Source organism: Fragaria vesca, linkage group LG4 (genome assembly GCF_000184155.1).
Source record: "Fragaria vesca subsp. vesca linkage group LG4, FraVesHawaii_1.0, whole genome shotgun sequence".
In the NCBI taxonomy this organism is placed as follows: Eukaryota; Viridiplantae; Streptophyta; class Magnoliopsida; order Rosales; family Rosaceae; genus Fragaria; species Fragaria vesca.
Window position 1 is genome coordinate 20,373,810 of NC_020494.1, and position 13,829 is coordinate 20,387,638.

Here is a 13,829-nt window from a genome sequence, read left to right on the forward strand (position 1 = left end):
AAACTGTTTCATACTGAGCTTATGTATATATGTCGTTTCACTATCGTGAATGATGTGAACGAGGATCACAAATGAATCAGAACCTCTTTGATTATCTAGCATATAAGAGCAAGACAACTTTGCAAAAATTTCTAACGCCATCTCTCTCCAGTTGGTCGCATGAGTCACATGACACTGTTTGTTGTTGTTGATTGGCATCCCAATGTCGGCGCATGCGAAATGCTCTAAGCCTCTAACTATGATTGCAGCACAATGAGTGTCACTTTGACAGCTTCGTAATCGAAACACTAATTGGAGAGTTCCCTACTTGAACGCTCAACCGCAACGGCACTTGCAGTGGTTGTGATGGCAGCGACTTTAGTCACTCGTTACCCTCCTTTCCAAAGGTTGTCAAAAACGTTTTTGATTTGGAAAGCTTTTAGTTTTTGAGAACCTTTCGAAGGTTGTCAAAATCGCTATTGATTGTTTGAAAGTGCTCTTAGTCTTAGCAACACCTCATCCTGGCCTCTGTGTCCGAATCACAGGTAAACACGAACAGATTTAGAGCCCACATCCAAAGCCATTGGATCAGAATGAATGATGAGAAAGACAGAACCTTCTAGAGAACCCTACCAGACAGGAGAGACATGACCGGAGAAAAAAGAAGCCTAACCAGAACAGAACACTGTCGCCCCATTCCCCAGCTGAAAACCCCAATTGCTATGAGGCAAGCGTGACCATCAAACGTGCCATGTCTACATTTGGTGCTCTTGGTGCAGTAGGGCATTGCTGTTTGCTAATGCATGTGCTTCTTCTCTCCCAATGTTTGGCTTTACTTTTGATCTTAAAACCTTTTGATTTAGTTTTGAAGTTGCTTCTTTCAACTGTGAAATCCTTTTGAATACTACATTAAGGAATCGCAGAAGAGTCCGCATCTTTTCCTTGCATCACATAATCTATAAGCAAGTGTGAAGTATCAACAGCCAAAAATTAGATAGCAGATTTTAAGATGGAAGAGAAGGTTATTTATTTCATTCCTACTGCAAAAGGCTCGCCTGGTGCTTATGGGATATACTACAAATTTACAGCAATTAAAACTCTGTGAAACTGACAGAAATTATTTACAGATGATTTCCTGTTCGAGAACAAAACAGGCAATGATAGGACAGACGAGAAGAGCTCATTACAGGAAAGGCAGAAAAGAAAACCAAAACCAAAAATGTTCAATCATTCAGAGAAAGATCAGAACTTTTTCTTCTTAATACCTCATTCTTAAACCCTGGTGCTTTGGGGCAGGGGCAAAACACCATCAAAGAAGTCACCGAAGTAGCCACGGGGCTCATGGACTAGCCTCGAGATGATGTCCCTCAACGTAATGACTCCTTCCAGATTTCCATTGTCACCCACCACATACACGCGGTGGATCTTCTCAGTGTCCAGCTTCAGAATCAAATCCTTAATGGTATCGTCCCTTTTGCAAGTAACCATAGTACTCAGCATTGGGTAGACTTCATGTTGCTTCTGTAGATGGCTTCTAACAGCTGTCAGGAAGTTTTTCGCCGTGATGGATCTGTACAAGTCAGTCAAATTAATGATCTACTATTGCATCGCACCTAAAAGTTTGTTACGAAAACTTCTAAACAAATTTTGGTACAAACCTGTAATCATGGTAGATTTCTGGTGCAGTGAGCAAGAACTGAACATCTCTTAAGCTTATATTACCGACTGCCTTGCTACCGCCACTTTCAATGACAGGTAACCCACCAACCTTCTTTTTCCTCATCAGCTTAAATGCTTGGAGCACTGGTTCATCCTCATACACCTGTAAATATAAACATTCAGCATTTTAAAATAAATTGACAAACATGCCTGCTAAAGAAGTCATTGTGCTTAAAACGGAAATTGTAATTGTTCATGTATTTGAGGCATGAAACAGTTGTCCAAATTACAAGAACTTCAAAGGGATCAGTTTTGCTATTGTCCACCCATCCTCGTATGTTTCTGCCTTTAGTGCATTGTAGATGACTATGCATGTAATTTTCAACATCCAATGAAAGATACTTAAAAGGAAAGGGAAGTATGCACCTTCACAATGCAATCAGCAGTCATTAGGGGGAGACCAAGTTCTGATAGTTTCTTGGTTCCCCAGCTTTCAAACCACTGAAGACCAGCACATTCTGCTAACATATGAATGACAGCAGCTTGCGTGATGATGTTATCAATCTTCCCTTCACCTAAATCAACTACAGGAACGCTCTTCATTTTGTACTTTGAGAGCAGCAAGAGCATGGTCAGAAAGGTGTTGTCCTTCTGCAAGGCCAGAAATGGTGCCCATCGGAACGACCCTGAGATATCTCGAACCTGCATGCACAAATGTTATTACCAGTCAAATGAATGAAGTAATACTAGCTATGCTGTCGAAGATGAGTGAATGCTGAATAGTCACCTGTGTGTTCTTGTAAAACTCGGAAGAAGTCAAAGCCTCAAAAAAGTTTCCTGAAGTTGGCACAGCAAAGTCAGAGCCGTTTTCTAACAGTCCTGCAAGATCAAGACCTTTTAGTCCATTAGCAGCTGCCGCTATAGCAGTTGCACTAGATGGACTACTCGGAGTACTTGGAGTCCTCGGAGTCCTTGGAGATGACGGTTCTGACTGTTAAATATCAACATAAACATCATGTTTTCAAATCATCATCAGGAAGCAATGTAACAGCATTGTTAATTAAAATGTGCAATCTTCAAAATAAATCACTCCAATTTAAGCCAAAAAAAACAATTGGTTAATAGCAACTTAGGATGCTAACCTGATGTAGAATCCACACAACAATCCCCGCAAACTCGACCATGCCAATATATCTGTCAATCCAGCTAGCATCCTCAGGCGCATCGACATCCACCACCGGAGCACTCAGAATTTTATGTTCAGCCAGGATTTTGACTGCCTCAGCTAAACTAGTGTCTGACTTTATCTCAATCACTGAAACCAAACATTAACCACACACAATTAACACAACAACAATACACACCAAAGAAAACCACTCTGAATCATAACACAACCACAATCGATCCATCTTATCACAAATAAAATGATCTCTAATCCCAATTCATGAGTATAATCATAAATCAATAAAAAAAAAACTCGCATCAAAATTAAACATCCCCAAATCCATGTTCATCATCAAATTCTCGTTGCCTGATAACTTAATCACCACCATGTATATATTCATATACATATATATAATATACGTGCATATATACCTCAAATTCATACACAAGCTCCAAACTTTATCTGCTGATCAATTCAAACAAAATCAATGAGAGAATATGAGGTACCTTGATTAGAAGGAGCAGTAGGGAAGTCAGAAACTGGAACACTCTCAAAGCAAGCATTGAGCTTTTCGGTGGGAGACAACTGAGGCTCTTGTATGTCCCACAGATCCTCTACATGCATCCCCACCTTCGCCTCTGGACTCCTCGGAGTACTCTCGCCGTCCCTATTCGCCGCCGGCACACCCATCTCTCTCTCTTTCTCTCTCTAGAATTCTTCTCTATCCAAAAACTTGATCTTTCCTTCTTCTCTCTGCTACTCAGAAACAGACATAATTCTGATCACACACTGACATTATTTAACTACAAAACCGGACAACCAAGACAAACGACTTGTACTATAATATATGAGTAGACATCACTGTCCTTATCGTACACGAAGAATCCTGGCCGTACAGGTTGCATACTTTTTTAGCGGGAGAGGACTGTCTGGACACGTGGAGGGTGGCGATGAGATATGGGGACAGTCGCTGTTCGGTTATGCTTATCCTGGGGAGTTTGATGAGTGTGGGATTATTTTAAGGCTATCCGGTTTTCAATGCTGGCCATACTGGTGGTGGGCGACTCTAATGTGCGCCGGGGAGTGGTCTGATGATTAGAGTGGTGACGTGGACGTCATGAAAGGAACACGTGGTTGTTTCTTATTGGGTTGGAGCTTGGGCAACGGAGCTGGGACGTTGACCGGTATTAGTACTTAGTAGTGATCAGTGGGCGGGTGAAGTTCCTAAATGGGGAAGGAAACGGTGGGCTAGAACTACGGGCCGGGTCGACATAGTTCTCACTCATTTGCTTGCCAAATATAGGTTCTTGCCTTTTTGGTCCATGATTCAACAAACATTTTTAATGAATTATGGCATGAATTTACTCATAACAATTTGTATGAAATTATAACTCGCTTTGCATAAATATATGCAAGTTGAAAGTGTGTCTTAAGTTATACACCCTAAAGTTTTGAATTTGGATCCAACACGACCCGGTGAAAAATGATGTGTAAAACAAAGCATATTAAACGTATATCTTATGTGATTTTTCAAAGTCGATAATTTTCAAAAACACCGATAATGCAAGCAGCCAATTACATTTATACACTAATTTCAGTTTTTGATATAGTCAATTGTTTTTAAATAACTAAAAAGAAGAACACTCGATGTCATCTAGCAGTCTAATCTTGTTGGTCTGAATGTACGTCGGTGTTTTAAATCCGTTCCCATTTTCAACATTAGTGAATTCTCTCACAAGAAAATAGTGCAAAGCAATTTGTGTAAAATAAGATATAGAGACTGATAATAGAAAGTTTATGTACAAAAACAAAAAGAGAGCGCCAAAATTTATTGCAATTCCGGATCCCCCGTATATATACTGATGCTTAATAGGGTGGCACTGGCACATACCCGCCCAACTCTCTCACTCGCACACAAAAACCCTTTTTGACTCCTCAAATTCTTTAGTCTAGGGTTCTTCTTCTTCTTCTCCAACCGCCATGGAGGGCTTCTCTTCTCAGCCGTCCGATTCCAATCCAACGGCTTCCGGCGCTTCCATTTCCCTCCAAAACCTCCCCTCCCGCGGCCTCTTCTCCGCCCCCGTTCTCTCTTTGAATCCGGTGATCCCCTCTCTCCTTTCTTCAATTCTCCTTTAATTGCAATATATTGTGTTGAAATTCCTTTGTGTTTTGGTACTAGGGTTTACTCTGAGACTTGTTACCAGTTGGGCTTTTAGTATCTAGGGTTTTACAGTTACGAAATTCCAAATGTGGAGACTTTGGGTTTGTTTTTAACTGCTTAAGTCGGTTTGGGTTCAGTCTGAATTGTGCAAATTGCAGTTCTTTTTAGCCGATTTGGTTAATCTTGGGTTAATTTTGAGTTAGGGTTTACTTTCTTTTGATTTCGATGGATTTGCTGTTTACACAAGTTACAAGTACTCAACTTTAAGTTTCTAGAATGCAAATGTGATGGTGCTACTCTGAGCATGGAGTGAATACAATATGATTGTGACGATTGTGCTAGTTACAGCTTTTAGGTAACTTCAGGCTATACCAATAACAACCATTTACGTTGTAAATCAAAATTTGGAAGTAGTATAACCTCTTAGGGAATTCTAAAGTTACAAAGAGGTTCGTCTTCATTATCTAAAGTTGTCGCAAGTGAACTTTGAGTTTTCTGCTATGCGTTACCTATTCTGTATTGGATTGCAAATTCTGGAGCATATGGCCAACTATGTCACAGATGCTCTTATATGCTTCATTTCTGATGCGTTTTCATATTTTTACTGTAAATTATTGCTTACATGAATGATATCCTCTTCCAGGGTAGGATACGAGTTTGTGTCTGTGAGTACGAGACATCACTTCCAGGTATCCATTATCTTTTAAGTTTTTCAAAGTTTTATTGTGGTTGTTGGTGTATATCCTCCCGTTTTTTGAGATGCTTATATTGGTGCTTTTGCTTAACTCTTGTCTCCCGTTGACTTTCAATTAGATGCTTGTAAACCCTAGGTGAGATACTTTGATTGACGAGTTGAAAGTTATTACATGTTCTGAGCTTGTTCTTGTTTACAGAGGATGAACATATAAAGACAAACCAACAAAACATTTTGATTAGATCACTTAAGCTCAAGAAACAGAAGGACAATTCAAAGGATGTGAAGGGAGCAGGTGCAGCTGAAGGCTCAAGAAAGAGGTATAATCACTATCCTTTGGTTATGGATCATAAGTAAAATGTCCTTGTGATTCAATTTAAGTTTTTTTTTTTTTGATAAGATCATGTTCTTAAACTATCTAGCAAATCAAAAGTAGAGTACCATCAAATGTCTTATTTGCATTCACTGTTTCTCAATTGCTCATAGGTGCATTTGTGATCCTATACATTTTCAATTAGATCTGGCAATGAAAATGCAGTCTCATTTATTTGTTACTTTTTATCATTTAGGGTTGCTGAGAGAGTTTTGGATAACCGGGCGCCAGCTAAGAAAGCCACTATGATACCTCGACAAGGTTGGTTTATGAGTTTTTTCATTGCACTAAATATTTGTCCAACATCACTCATCATATTGCTTCTGACCTTTGTTTGGTAGATTTATTATTTTGAATATCTTTGTTTTGTACTTTCGCGTTAACACTAGCAAGTGGTTTGGTGTGGTGGTTTCTTGTGGTCTGTGGATAGCAAGGTTATTGTTGTGGAACGTTGGAGATGAACAATTGAATGGTGTTCCCATGATTTTAGGTGGTAAAATAATCAGTAATGCTTATTGTAGAGCATCCAATTTTGTGCTAGTGCAGTAGTTTGGACTGCACTGTCTCACAATCTTGATACTAGTTAAACATGTTTTAGGAGTTCCGCGAACTTAATAATAATCTGAGTTTTTGTTTGATTCAACTTACAGAGGAATCAAGTAGTCAAGCAGCTGGTAGGGACTTCCAGGGATTAACTGTAGAGAGGCTCCGTGCCCTTCTGAAGGCTAAAGGGCTTTCTGTAAAGGGAAAGAAGGCAAGTATTGAGATAAATACATTCTTGCAAATTATATATCTACAAATTAATTATAGCGTATAGACCATTGGACCATTAGCATTTAATAATTTGTAAATTTTTTATTTACTGTATTTGGACTTGTTGCTGGATTGAATCAGAATCTGACGTTATTCTTCAATTCAATTACGTGCAGGAGGAATTGATTGCACGGCTGAGAAGTTCAAGTGGTTGAGGATATAGGCAATAGTTTCAGGTGGTGTGGTAACAGTTCATCTCTGTATCAGTGTATGTGTACTTTAGGGGAAGAAAAGTAACGCCGGTTCTTGTTTATGTAAACTAGGAATGTAGTAGCTGGAATTATGGATAACTGAAATGGAGACCTTGGGAGATTATGGCTTGACTTCTGCCCTTTCAACTTTGATTTTGAGCGCCAGTATTGTTGGACCTTGATGCAGAAGATCATTGTTATTATTCCTGGGTTTTGGCACTGTTGTAATATGAATTTTTCTTTTTTGTGAGCTCCCAAAATCATGAGCAAGTTGTTTGCACTCTAGCTTTATGCAACGATGCCTTCCTTGATGAGAATTGTATCATCTCTCCCAGAAAATCCATCGTGTTCCAACCAAAGATTCTCCTATAGACCATTGACAGCAGCTAAACACAATTAGATTTTAAGCATTTCCAAGTTTCTCAACACCACGTTTATTGTATGCACATAAACTCTTCAAGATCCTCACGTTTAGGAGACAAATTAAAATTGATTGAAAAAAGTTTCTCATTAGTTCAATTACTATCTGGTGTGTGAATAAGACGTTAATGTGGATTTCGGCCAAAGCGATCAATCTTTCCTTGCATATAGTTTGGATTAGACTTTGCTTATCCTAAGTCGAGACAAGTGGGCGCCGAACTCTTGGATTGGATGGCAGCTTCACAATTGGGCACATTTATGTAATTGTAAAAAAGAGTAGTGAGAAATGAGTTCGCCTGAGGACGACGAATTAAGGTGTCGGTATCTTCTTAACCAACCAACCAGAATCGAACAAGCTTCTCAGGCCAAAGCCAGGTAAACTTACTTTCCCACCAACCAATTCCGAGCAAAGCTGTCTCCCTCACTATTCTCGGCCACATAAGCCATTGTGGGAAACGGCCAAATTGTTTTAAAACCATCTTCAGCATTTTCATGCTGCCCTACCTACCTAGGGCTTCCATTTCTACAGTGTTCGCTTCGTTTTGTTGTTTTTGATGCTCCATTGATGTCGCTCTCGATGATGATGCATAACGTTACAGAACTCAATATATATACATGTCTTTTTTGGTTAAAATAGCTTCTTCCCACGTTTGAAGCATGAGATCCATTGATTGTAAGGTGAATATTAAGCACAATTGCTTAATATTCAAGATTTAGGTATCAGGAAAAATATCTATATCTGCAATTCTGAGGCTACTTTTCTTTAATTAGCATGCAATTGGTGTCGGTCGATGCCTTTTCAATTTATTCGTACGCCGGTGAGAAATGAGAGAGATTGAGAACGACCTAATTACATTCAAGTCCTTTATTAAATCAGAAGAAAATGAACTGTAGCTAGGGCTACAAAATCTTAACTGAAAATGAAAGCATGGATCGACAACATTTAGACTACGATCGTTCGTATTTTGTATCTCTCTTATACGTATCTATCGGTCGGTATGTAGTATGTACCGATGGGTAGCTACTGCTACTCCTAGTGTGATGACTCTCATCAGTTTCACTTTGATGCTAAACTATAAAGCAGATTCCAGCGGGGAAAGATAAGGTGGGACTAGTATTACATGGTGTTTGATTCTTCTCCAAGCTAGCTAGGTAGTGCAGTAACAGTGGTTCGACTTGGGGAAACAAAAACGTGCTTGTTATTTTCCATGTGGGTTTTCACTTTTTGCTATATATTCCGGCACAGCATGAAACAAACGCCATGACTAAAAAACTTTGGTGACTCGTTCATATATCTCTGGTTTGAATTCAATGAAAAATTTGAAGTTATAATGTCGACCATTTCCAATCTGTGTTCGAAATTCTCTCCTTGATATTATTGTGTCGTCCATTAATCAAATACTTGATCTGATTAAGTCAAACTCTATCACTTCAGCCAAACCAGAAGAGGGAGCTTCGACTTCCAAATCAAAGTCCCCACAGTCAAAACCAAATGATTTGCAACTACGGCAGCGCAATGTGATTCATGTGCGTATTTGAGTGTTGGAAAATAACGGACATGCTAAAAGTACTCGAGGCTAGATTGACTAGTATATCAAGGAGAATTCGATCTTAATATAATACCAAGGGTTTAGCACTAAGCTAGGGTTCATAACTGAGCATGTCAAACACTAAATAATATTAGTTGCATGTTTAAAATTTTCAACAAGCAGAGTACATCATATATAGAGTGAAATTGAAGGATGAAGATGACGATCTTGTTGATCATTTCTTGCCAAACAAACTCATTTTGTTGCTCACATTTGGCAAGTGACGAATGGTAACACACGTAGTCACATGTAGTACGTAGTGTTCACCCGTTCACTAACTCATCAAGAGTCATGCTCAATCATCCTTAGATTTACAAGAAGGGTTGAAAACAAATTAAACATCTCTACATAAAAAAAAACTAATTCGATCTCTTCACCTGCTCACCATATGATTTACATCGATCACATGATAATTGAGCATGAATCTCTTAATCAGTTAGTATTTGAACGAACATATAAAGTCGAACGTACACTCGCATATGAGGAAATTTTTCAAATGGTGCCTCAAGTTAAGTCCATTCATCATTTTGACATCTCAATTTTGAAAACTATGATAATGGTACCACACTTAAACCCAATCTAACATTAGTTTTCTCTGTGATTGACACTGTTAAGTTGGACTTTATCCATGGGAAAAATTGTTTTTTCATGTTTTCCCTCCCTAAATCTTTTCTCTCCACAAACATTTTCCTCCAGAATAATGTCTTCATGTGTTGGCTGTATACAAAAATTAAAGACATCTAGAAATTATAATACACCATTGGCCATTAATATCCATAATTAAAATTAAATGTAGCTTTTGAAACCCACCGGTGAGAGAAAGAATCAACATTGATTAAAATGTATTTTGTATCAAGTACAGAAGTTCATGAAACATATGTACTTAATAGAACAATCAAATATAACTAGGTAATATGACTCACATTCATAGTTGATATATTCACGTTGAGAAACTCTAATTCAACTGATAATGTTTGTGGAGGGAAAACATGAAGAAACAATTTTGCCCAAATTTAACAGTGTCAATCACGGAAGGAACTAATGTTGAGTTAGGTTTAAGTGTTGAGGTACCATTATCATGGTTTTCAAGATTGAGATGTCAAAATGATGAATGAACTTAACTTAGGGCACCATTTAAAAAATTTCCTCCTACCATATACATATGTACATTTGGAAAGTACGTAAATCTTTGAGCTGTCCAAAAACAACAATATGAAAAAACGAATGGCGTTTTCACCATGCTCACCGGAGTTATATATATTCGATTAATACACTTGATAAATAAAACAAATTTGCACTATTAAAGAAAAGAAGAAACAAATCTGCAAATGATAACTAAATCCCACATTTAGAAAATCACCACCTCCAAATCCTGGACTATTGAAAATATTTCCATACTCTCTGTCAAGTCTCAACATCCCTATCTCTCGAGAATCATGTGATAACGATTGTCGTATTATTTGTTATTTATTTTTTGATCCGTGTCATATTATTTTCTGATGGGGATCAATATTCCAACATGTGGTCGCTAGCTCTCTCGAACACACATATATACCCCCTCGATCTCCACCCTTATCATCTATCATATCAACTCCTATACCAAGCTTAATTTGCTTCATCAAATTTTTTTTAAAAATTATTCCAAGAGCAACCCATCATGTTCATCACTCCTCTCTTCATACTCTGGTGTCTAACCCTTCTCCTCCTCTACTTCTTGTTCTCCATCATCCAACAATCCTATGCCCTCAAATCGTCGAAAAAGCCTTCCCTCTTCTCCTCCTACGGCCCTCCTTCCTACCCTATAATCGGTTGCCTCATCTCCTTCTACAAAAACCAGCACCGTCTCCTGGAATGGTACACCGACATGTTGTCCACCTCGCCATCACAAACTATCGTCCTCCAACGCCTCGGCGTGGGGCGACGTATCATTGTGACGGCAAACCCGGCCAATGTGGGTACATTCTCAAGACCAACTTCTCCAACTTCCCAAAAGGCAAGCCCCTCACGGAGTTCCTCGGCGACTTGTTCGGCTGCGGCATATTCAACGTCGACGGTGAGCTGTGGTCAACGCAGCGCAAGCTTGCCAGCCATGAGTTTAGCACAAGGTCTTTAAGGGAGTTCGTCGTGAAAACTCTGGAGGAGGAAGTGGAGCAGCGACTTGTTCCGCTTCTAGAAGAAGCTGCAGAGAGTCAAAGGGTTTTAGACATGCAAGACGTGTTGAAGAGGTTTTCTTTTGACACGGTTTGTAAGGTCTCCTTGGGTACCGACCCGTTTTGCCTCGACTTGTCCCGCCCTGTGCCGCCGCTCGTCAAGGCCTTCGACTGCGCGTCGGAGATAAGTGCCCGGCGTGCAACGGCGCCGCTCTACGTGATTTGGAAGCTGAAGCGCGCTTTGGCTGTTGGTTCTGAAAGCAAGCTCAAAGATGCTATCAAAGTCGTACATGATTCTGTTCAAGGTATGAAAAACTATCTACTATATGTTTCTTTTCCTTCAATAGCTTCAATCTCAAGTGTTCATAGGTGTCTACTCTATGGTTCTCACCATAGAAATTGTTTAGGTCTTTCTTGGTAGTCTCGCATGGTTACCTATTTACGTGAGCCTTTCGGACAGTTCGTGTTCATTTTGTTTTCCAACAGTTATTCAATATAAAGACTGACGTTCTTTGATAAAAACAATAGTGTTCATATAATTTTTCTCTAATACATGCAGCTTTTCCCACATTTAGGTTAATGTTTGTGTATTTTCAGACTTTTCATGCCTCTCTTAGTATCGATATTTAGTGTTTAATACTTTCCTGTTTTGTTATTGCAGAAATAGTAGATAACAAAAGGAAAATCCTTGAAGAAAATGAGGGAAAGAGCTGCGGGAGTGACTTGTTGTCACGTTTGTTATTGGCGGGACACGATGAGAAAGTGGTGAGAGACATGGTGATAAGCTTCATACTGGCCGGACGGGACACGACGCCCTCCGCTATGACTTGGCTGTTTTGGTTGCTCAGCAAGCATCCGAGCGTACAGCATGAGATAGTGAACGAAGTTGCAGAAGTACTAAACAATGATACTATTGAGAGTGGTACTGCAGCATTAGGGTTTGAAGAGTTGCAAGAAATGAAATATCTGAGGGCTTGCTTGTGCGAGTCAATGCGGCTGTACCCGCCGGTCCCGTGGGACTCTAAGCATGCCGAGGCCGGGACTGTTTTGCCGGACGGGACTTGGGTTGGGAAAGGGGATAGAGTCACGTATTTTCCTTATGGGATGGGGAGGATGGAGGAGCTGTGGGGGAAGGACCGGTTCGAGTTCAAACCGGACAGGTGGTTCAGTGATGAATCGGGTAGGGTGATGAAAATGGTGAGTCCTTACAAATTTCCGGTTTTCCAGGCCGGTCCGAGAGTTTGTCTTGGGAAGGAGATGGCTTTTATTCAGATGAAGTATGTAATGGCTTCGGTGTTGAGGCGGTTTGAGATCAAACCGGTTCATGAAATGGACAAACCGGTTTTTGTTCCTCTCTTGACGGCACACATGGCCGGTGGGTTGAAGGTCTTGGTTCAAAAGAGAAGTTAGAACTTAATATTAATACGTATATCCGTATATCCGTATTAGTATTAAGATGGTATTGCACCAGTCAAGATTATAACCAATTTTATTAAGCTGTTTAATTAGATTGATCACTATTTTTATCGGGTTCCCCCGTTTGATATGTAAACGAATTGCTTTGAGGATCAATATATGAAGTTGTAGTTTGTATTCCTCTTAAATTTTTTTTACTTCGTTCATACAAATGCTATAGCTAAGGTCGACTGTTTCAGTGATAGATTTGTTGTTGATCCGAGATAAACTTTAAGCTCTAAATTTACTCTTAAAAAACAAGGACGAGTAGTGAAATAACACACACACAAAAATCTCGAGCAACAACTTGTGAAATGTAATATATGTTATACAGTATTTCATGTGATAATACAATACATACGCGTTATATCCCTTTAATTTAATAAAATTTGAGTAAGCTAGACATGGTGTGTTAACATTTCTCCTACTGCTTTGAGAACTTATTTAGCATTTTACGGACAAACGTCACCACTTTAAAGAGAGAAATTTTTACTTTGCATTGAAAAATGATTTTACCACTTTAGGATAATTGAATGCATGTCTCACATTAATACATTATAGAATTTTCAATAATATTGCCATATAAATGAGTGTATACATGTTAGTACTATTTCGTTTCATATTATCTGTTGAGATATCTGAACAAAATCGTAAAAGATACAAAAGAATTGAGTTCATATATAGTAATTGAAGAAATGACAATGATCATTCAATACGTGACACATGCAGTAAAATATCTCATATATAAAACACGTTTCTCACGTTTTAAATGATTATTTCATGTCTTATTCATGCATGTACGTTTCTCATAATACGTCACGCGATTAGTTATTGTTAAGATCATGATCGTTGGATATACATAATGATATTTTTGTTTAGTCTCATGCATGTGTGAATTACAAACTACCTTGAGCTTCATGCACACACACTCCATCTAGAAGTGATCAAGCATGAAACCTAAACAACCATACTGACTTGATGACAGAGGTTTGTGATTGAAGTACAAATTAACTACAATGCAATCTAGCTTTCCTTTAGCTTTGGACATGAACACGGTCCCATATGGTTCCAAAACCAACCCCCAAATTTGATAGAGAAAGCAGCTATGTACAAAGCTGGTACATGTTTAGCCATTTCGAGCAGAGAGACCTGATAAGACAATGCAGACGAAACCCATGTC

The 13,829-nt window shown here is 39.0% G+C and overlaps 2 protein-coding genes and 1 pseudogene across 3 annotated transcripts in view; 1 reads left to right on the forward strand and 2 right to left on the reverse strand.

Annotated features, from left to right (window-relative positions):
• Positions 1–13,829, reverse strand: part of LOC101295621 — an 880,650-nt pseudogene that overhangs the window by 169,689 nt on the left and 697,132 nt on the right. The window lies entirely within an intron of this gene.
• LOC101306326 (SNF1-related protein kinase regulatory subunit gamma-1-like) lies at positions 986–3,589 on the reverse strand. Its single transcript, XM_004297508.1, has 6 exons — positions 3,310–3,589; positions 2,781–2,953; positions 2,426–2,629; positions 2,065–2,340; positions 1,638–1,801; positions 986–1,549 (listed from the first exon to the last, which is right to left on the reverse strand). Exons 1-6 carry the CDS (start codon positions 3,491–3,493, stop codon positions 1,252–1,254), a joined length of 1,299 nt encoding a protein of 432 aa, XP_004297556.1. The 5' UTR covers positions 3,494–3,589; the 3' UTR covers positions 986–1,251.
• On the forward strand, positions 4,603–7,352 carry LOC101315332. The gene is made up of 6 exons (XM_004297538.1): positions 4,603–4,903; positions 5,608–5,653; positions 5,858–5,978; positions 6,228–6,292; positions 6,682–6,785; positions 6,961–7,352. Exons 1-6 carry the CDS (start codon positions 4,784–4,786, stop codon positions 6,997–6,999), a joined length of 495 nt encoding a protein of 164 aa, XP_004297586.1. The 5' UTR covers positions 4,603–4,783; the 3' UTR covers positions 7,000–7,352.